The sequence below is a fragment of the Nicotiana attenuata genome, chromosome 1, assembly GCF_001879085.1.
Source record: "Nicotiana attenuata strain UT chromosome 1, NIATTr2, whole genome shotgun sequence".
NCBI lineage: Eukaryota > Viridiplantae > Streptophyta > Magnoliopsida > Solanales > Solanaceae > Nicotiana > Nicotiana attenuata.
The window spans coordinates 26,281,940-26,289,920 of record NC_031989.1 but is presented as its reverse complement, the minus strand read 5'-3'; the positions used below and the strand labels follow the sequence as shown (position 1 = coordinate 26,289,920).

Here is a 7,981-nt window from a genome sequence, read left to right as displayed (position 1 = left end):
TTCATCACACACAGAGAGTGTACAAGAAGAACACACTAAAAGGGAACTTTCACTTAGTTAACTCCGCCACCTCCAACGGAGCTCTCAAAGCTAACACTATAATATATCTCCTTCCTCACAACCTTCCCCTGTTCCCCCCACATTTCCTCTCCAGTCTCCACAAAGCTCTCAACCCTAATCACAATGCAGTCTTCAATTTCTCTCTCGCTATCTTCTCCATCGACGGTCTGCAGATCGGACTGCTCCGCTGTCGCTTCCAATGCGAACGTCACTTTGCTGACTTCGCCACGATCACTTCGATTCTGTGGTCTTAGAAGGGAGGCTTTTGGGTTCAAATCATTGAATTCGTCTGTTCATACGCGTTTCCAATCATCTAAGACTACGAGGCTTTCGTGCTCCAACAGAATCGCGGCTTCTTTGGGTGGAAATGGAGCTCCTTCCAAGGGTTTTGATTATGATCTGGTTATTATTGGAGCTGGTGTTGGTGGTCATGGTGCTGCTCTTCATGCCGTTGAGAAGGTATACTACTATTGTGTTGTTGAATTCTGTTAGTACTAGCTTATTGATGTTGGCTGTCTCTGCTTTCTTTACTAATCCAAATGCTTTTCTTTTTTCATGAACTAGTAATAGAAGGTGCTTAATTCGGCTATATTACTGAACGTAGCTCTTGAATAACGAATCGCTTGTAGAAATCATGAATGCAGTTACTTTAATGACTGGGGATTTTGAAATGGAAAATGGCGACAAGATTCTTGGATAAACTCAATGAATAAATAAATAAATAACCAAAGGAAGAGAAAAGAAAAGAAAAAAAAATATGACGCGGTGATGCTTATTGCTTAGTGAACTCCTATAAAACATCAATTTCACTTGTATAATTCTTGGAAATTTTTCATTGTGAGATCGTTGAAGCCTGGATAGCATGAGAAGAACTTGGGTTGAACTAGATGGTTCTGTTTCTATTTCCAGCGAATATTGTGCATAATTACTTAAGGATCTTTGCAGGGCTTGAAAACTGCTATCATCGAAGGGGACGTAGTTGGAGGAACATGTGTAAATAGGGGATGTGTTCCTTCCAAAGCTCTTTTAGCTGTGAGCGGGCGCATGCGGGAGCTTCAGAATGAACACCATATGAAGTCTTTTGGTCTCCAGGTATTTCTTATTCTTGCTCCTATAAGCCTAATATGTTTAGGTTCTGTCATGGGGTCCTGACATGGCATATGTTCTTTTACAACAACAACAACCCAGTGAAATCCCACTAGTGGGCTCTGGGCATATGTTCTTTTAGAGAAAGAAACATTGTTTGATCGTTTGGCATATGTCGGTTAACATAACTGTTGTGGTATTTGTTACATACTCACAATACTTAAGACTTCATGAGGTAATTCAACATGGAAAGTTTGGGAGCAAAAGCTATGAGGCACAATACTAACTTCTGAACTTCATATTGGTACAGGATACAACATGCCCCATATCTTACTATTATTATTATTATTATTATATTATTATTATTATTATTATTATTATTATTATTATTGTTGTTGTTGTTGTTGTTGTTGTTGTTTTTGTTATTATTATCACTATTATTAATATCCTTACTTTGGAGATGAGTACACCGGAATTGGGTGCATTGGAGTCAAAGTGGGATATTTTTCGGCCAAAATACAATTTTAAACAAAAATCAGAATTTTTTATGACTAAGTTGGAGATGCACCCCTGTTTCTAATGTGATTGACGTTTCCGTCTAATATCTAATGATTTTTAATAAAGATGTTGAGTGATTTCAATTCATAGCTTATACTGTTTTGTACAACTGATAGAATGTGCGTTCGTACTTTTCACTTGTGTTGCCGACAGTTATTAATTTTTTTTGTTATAATATCTTTAAATTGTAAACATATAATGACAATTATGAAAAAAGCACCCACCGATGTGGCCTAATGGTCAATGAAGTGGGTGGAGAACCATGAGGTCTAAGGTTCGAGTTCTAGCAGAGACAAAAAACACTAATTGATTTCTTCCCATTTGCCCAAGCCTTGGTGGGAGGAATTATCTAGTACCTGTCGAGGTGGGAGGCAATAGGTACCTGGTGAAATATTCGAGGTATGTGCAAGCTAGCCTGGACAACATTGTAGTAAAAAAAATTATGGAACAAAGATTATATACTGTAATGAAGTTCGTATCTGATCCTCATATCTCTAAATCTTTTTGTACTTTCATGTCATACCCCTACTGGGTACTATACAGTGACAAAGCACAACTCAAAATTGGGAAGTCAGATTTGTGTATTTACCCTAGTATTTGGGAAATACAGAACATGATAATGGTTGTTTTGTGCCTCTTCTTTTGGGGTGTATATAAGGCAACAATGATTACTGAACTCCCATAGCAGTGACATTCATAGATCATTTATTCAGGAATTAGGAGTAAAGTTAGATGAAAAAATTCATGCATAAACTAAAACAACCGATACGTGTTTCTGGTACCTAACCTACTTATTCTGTTTAGATGAACTTAAGACTATATGTTCTTTGTTAATTAAGTTGCATCTAGTAAGGAAGCTCGAGTGTCCTCCTAATGGAACTGTTAACTCAGGTCTTTCAAACTCATTTTTTAGTCTTTTGCTCTTAGTTCTGACTTTATATATCTACTGTACTTATGGTACATCACTTATCTTTCATGTAAGGTTGCTGCCGCTGGATATGACAGACAGGGTGTTGCTGATCATGCAAATAATTTGGCCTCCAAGATTCGTAGTAATTTGACCAATTCAATGAAAGCCCTTGGTGTGGATATATTGACAGGTTTTGGAACAATTTTGGTATGTTTATATTTTACAGATTACTATTATCTCTTAGCCTCTTTTGTTTGTAACCAGTTGGATTTGGATGATGAAGATTTTGTTGTGCTTTTTCAGGGTCCACAAAAGGTCAAATATGGAGATACTGTAATAACAGCAAAAGATATAATAATTGCAACTGGTTCTGTCCCCTCCGTGCCCAAAGGCATTGAGGTTGATGGTAAGTGATTTCTCTTGATTGTTATGTCTGTTCAGGATGCAATAAGCAACTGAATTATCGAGTTGCAAGTCTTTTTTACGTATGATATACTAAAGGTTGCAGCCTGCTGAATAGCTGGTATTTCTTGGATGCTTCATGCTTAACATCTTAATACTCTTGAAATCAAAGTTTTTAATCGTTGGAAACATCAATTAATGGGATGAAGATTCTAAGATTTGTTGAAAGTGGAAGTTCTATAGATCCATTTTTTATTCAATAAACTTGTGAAGTAGCATATACACTGCTTGCAGAAAAAAACCTGTTTGTAAGACTTGGTTTTACTATCTACTACATTTCTTGAGCATATATGTTAAGAGTTTTTACGGAAGATTAGGTGCTAAACTCCTAAACATGTTGGCGGAAGTTTTTGTTCACTCATTGTTCAGTAGCTCTGTGGATGTGTCTGGCAATGCTCAATTGTCGTCTACACAAGTGATATAACATTACTTGACTGGCATTGTACCGAATTTTTTGCATCAAGATTTGGAATTGATTTTCCGACAATTACTTGAGCTCATCTATGTTGAAATTTTGGAAAAGATTTAGACATGAGAGATATAGAACTTCTATCATTAAATGATGCCGATGCTTGCTTTTGCAGGTAAGACAGTGATAACAAGTGATCATGCACTCAAATTGGAATTTGTACCTCAATGGATTGCTATTGTCGGAAGTGGTTACATTGGACTAGAATTCAGTGATGTGTATACAGCACTTGGAAGTGAGGTAAAGCCTATTATAGTTTCTGCAAGACTGTATCTGTAGCAACAGAACATCAATCTTTTCTTTCATAATCTGTCTTTCTATGCTGACCACTGGATAACTGCGCAGGTTACCTTTGTTGAGGCTCTAGATCAGCTCATGCCCGGCTTTGATCCTGAGATTGGGAAGTTGGCACAGCGAGTCCTCATAAATCCTCGAAAGATCGATTATCATACAGGTGTATTTGCAAGCAAGGTAATATAGGCACATACTAACTTGAACCCCTACACGCCGACCAGTTACCTTAATTTTGTTGCACCTTCTTCAGATAACTCCAGCAAAGGATGGAAAGCCAGTGACTATTGAGCTTATTGATGCAAAGACTAAGGAACTCAAGGATACATTGGAAGTAAGTTGTAGCTTTTTGTTCAGAGGAGTTTAACATTGTTATTTTCAATTCATGATTTTGGATGGAAGCTGTATCCTTTTGGTCTCGGATCATGGTTACTGGTTAAGATCATAAATCTTAAATCATGTCCAACTATAAACAAAATAACAAATTAATAAATCTAAAGTCTTTGGATTGTAAAGTTACCTTTAATGAGTATTTCTGCGACATCATAGGTCTCATTCATCCTTTAAGCTTTATCATTGTTTGTCTGACCTGTTTATCGGGGAAAAATCAATGTTGGATTAACCTGTCTATAGGTACTTTGTTGCAAGACTATACACTTTTGATAAACACAGATTGTTATATGAGTTAATTAAGCACACAGCTAAAGTCGGTGGTATAAGATAACTTTGATTACTGGATAGACTGTATCAGCTTAGCAACATTCCTGCAACACGTCATTGTAAGACTATGCAGGTAGTACTTTCTGAATAGTGGTAACATCAAAAGAGGGAGAACGTCTTTGCTCTCGTTGTTGCGTGCATTTAGATTTAAGATCTTGTTTTCCACATTTTCTGTACTCTGCAGGATACTTGGTTCCTGTCACTAGCATCTGATAAATTCCCAAATATTTTATCCTGCTGCAGGTAGATGCTGCTCTAATTGCAACTGGAAGGGCTCCATTCACGCAGGGACTTGGCCTGGAAAATGTTAGTTGCATGCATGTTTACAGAAACTAACTTTATAAATGTTGTGACTTCTAATAATTTTGTTTTCTACACAGATAAATGTTCAAACACAACGTGGATTTATTCCTGTTGATGAACGGATGTGTGTTATTGATGCCAATGGAGAGTTGGTAAGCATGAATATCTTCTTTTTTTGGGATTTCTCTAGTCAATTTTCTTTCAACTCATTAGGCTTTGTGGTTGCTAGGTCCCTCACTTGTATTGCATTGGTGATGCAAATGGAAAAATGATGCTTGCACATGCTGCAAGTGCACAAGGAATCTCTGGTAACGATCTCGTGTGACATCAACTGCTGTGTTTATTGTTGAGCAAGTTTCCTGTAATTGTTTAACATTTGGCCTTTTCTTCTTACATAGTTGTTGAGCAAGTTACTGGAAAGGACCACATCCTGAATCATTTAAGCATTCCAGCTGCATGCTTTACCCATCCTGAAATCAGTATGGTCGGATTAACAGAGGTACAATAATTTCTCTGTGAATAGTAGGTTTTTCCTTGTTCACTTTCTTTGCTGGTTATATCTGGATAATGTTTGTTCTTTAGATATCGTTTCATTTCATGAGTTACAGCACTAGAAGGAAAATTTATTGTTTAACATTATTTTTGTATTTTTAGGGTGTTCAGCATATATAATAAATAATGGTTAGTTTAATGAGTCTATTTGTATATTGGTCTGATACTGGACACTGGAACTTACACAAGAGTGCCTACTTTATGCACCTACAAACACTTGATGTGTATGCAAACTCACTGAAGGATATATGCTTGTTAACATTCAGTCTTTCATACTGGGTTAATTTTTTAGTTTTCAATTGCATTTTGCTTAAAAGTGTTATTGTTTTGTTGCCATTTTGTAGCCTCAAGCCAGAGAAAAAGCTGAAAAGGAGGGCTTTGAGATTGGTATAGCCAAGACTAGTTTCAAGGCTAACACAAAAGCCCTTGCTGAAAATGAAGGGGAGGGAATTGCAAAGGTGGCCATGTCATCTTTTCTAATTCATTGTTCATGGATTGTGTATATGATACTTAGCTACTTCTTGGAGTTCGTTTTTTGTTTCTGAATGGTTTTAGTCTGTTTCTAGTATGAAGTATCCCAAGATTAGTAGTATTGTTTTGTTCATTGAAATGTTTGTCTGATGCAGATGATATACAGACCCGACAATGGGGAGATCCTAGGAGTTCACATCTTTGGAATGCATGCTGCGGACCTCATACATGAAGCATCCAACGCCATAGCTATGGGAACACGTATACAGGTAGACGTCACATTCCATTGCATGTTCCTCCTAAAAAAACAGTTCTGTGGAAATATTTCAACTGAATTGGGTAGAGATTTTGGTATTGTATTGGAAAAGAATTTCGGTCTTGTTTTTCTTTCAATAATGAAATTCTAAATCTTTTCTTGCAACATTGCGATCTTCAGCAGGAATCCAGAATCATGAATCTCATGGGAAAGATAATAAATACCAATCACATTTTTAGCAACATTATCCAATTTTGCTTTATCATTTTAATTGCATCTTGCAGGACATAAAGTTTGCTGTTCATGCACATCCAACCTTGTCTGAAGTGATTGATGAACTCTTTAAGGCAGCAAAGGTAATTTCTCGGTTCTCTGTTATTGCAGGTAATGTGTATTTTTCTATAGGAAAACATAGTTCATTTCCTCATGAATTAGATAGAATACCACTAATTATCCCCCCCCCCCCCCCCCCCCTAAAAAAAAAAGAAGAAAAAATTACTGTCATCTCTTTGTCAAGATGCTCCAGTGGGATATCCTAGGTTCTCCAAAATACCATTGAAGCTTGGCTTACTATTTAATCTTCTTGTCCTCTATTTGGAAGTCATAAGCTGACTACCAGGTGCTTGCTGAAGTCCCTCACACATGTGCATGTAAAATTGCAGGTAGGGAGGAAATCCTCCTTAGGTTGTGAACTGAGATTCTCTCTCATATTTAACTGGTATATTAGATCATCTAAATATCATGCACAGACGTACTTGATAGTTTATGAAGCCCCCCCTCCCCGTTGTCTTTTATGGGTCAGATGCAATTGAAAAGGATTTTTCAGCTTTTGCTTAATATGTGTACATTTGGATTGAAGGTTAAAGCTTACACTTCTAGTCCAGTTGCTGAGCCAGTTGCAGCCTAAGTACCAAGGGGCCGCCGTGATGGATGCATAATTTATAGGATTTTGCAGCAGTTTCCAATTGGCGCTTGATGGCCGATCTTAACATGTGCACTAGTCTAGAAAGAAGTTTCTTGTTCGACCTTTCTTCAAGAGCACACATACATCAGTTGCCTAAATGAGTGGCCGAGAAACTCAATTTTGTTTTCTAGTCAGTTAGCATTTAAGCCTGTGGTATATATAGGTTGAACTTGGAAATAAGCAACAATATACGAAGAGTGATTTTTGTCTGGACATTGACATTGTATAAGTTTTAAGTTACAATTATTTGCTTATGCATGAGCAACGAAATGGAATGTGGTATTTGTCTTGGCATTTTTTGACCTATAAGTTACTGTAATCTATTATGCGCTGCGCAAATATGGTAAAAATTAATAGGGCGCCCCTTTTAACCTGTACCCGCTTTGTCTTTCTGTTTGCACCCATACCCACTTTTTTGTTAAAAGCCATTTGAAAAGACTATTTTACCCTTTTTTGTTAAAAGACTACTTTCTCTCCAAGTATACGCTAGTGCTCTACTGTTTCTCTCTCCCGTTATTTGCGTTTTTCGATTTGCTCTTCTCAGATATCAAACGGTTTTCGTCGTTCTTTCGAATTTTTAACTGCTAGTCGTCGTTGTTACCATATTACGATTTAATTACAGGTACATTGCATTAACTTTCTGGGTTTTGTTTTATGATTTAATTTCTGGTTTTGGGTTTTGATATTCATGTATTTATGATAGGGTTTAGTTTGATAGGTTGTTCATGTTGTTAATGTAATTTCTATAAATTCTTCTGTGATTCGACGTTCAAATTTTTAAAAAATTTCAGAGTTAAACAGATGATAATGATACTTTAGGATAGGAGCTGAAGTTTTTTTCATGTTTTGGCATTATTTTTGGATTTGAATTTGTGTTTT

General features: G+C 36.7%; 1 protein-coding gene across 2 annotated transcripts; it reads left to right on the top strand.

Annotated features, from left to right (window-relative positions):
* Positions 1-7,396, top strand: LOC109222903 (dihydrolipoyl dehydrogenase 2, chloroplastic-like). Of its 2 annotated transcripts, none has more exons than XM_019387195.1 (15): positions 1-519; positions 1,006-1,152; positions 2,687-2,821; positions 2,918-3,020; positions 3,661-3,785; positions 3,891-4,016; positions 4,090-4,170; positions 4,800-4,862; positions 4,937-5,011; positions 5,089-5,167; positions 5,258-5,358; positions 5,756-5,869; positions 6,038-6,151; positions 6,423-6,494; positions 6,801-6,965. In XM_019387195.1, the coding sequence occupies exons 1-15, from the start codon at positions 184-186 to the stop codon at positions 6,948-6,950; spliced, it is 1,821 nt and encodes a 606-aa protein (XP_019242740.1). In that variant the 5' UTR covers positions 1-183; the 3' UTR covers positions 6,951-6,965. The 2 variants fall into 2 exon arrangements, with proteins under 2 accessions (XP_019242740.1, XP_019242747.1); XM_019387202.1 differs by lacking the exon at positions 6,801-6,965 and adding an exon at positions 6,998-7,396 and having other exon boundaries at positions 2-519.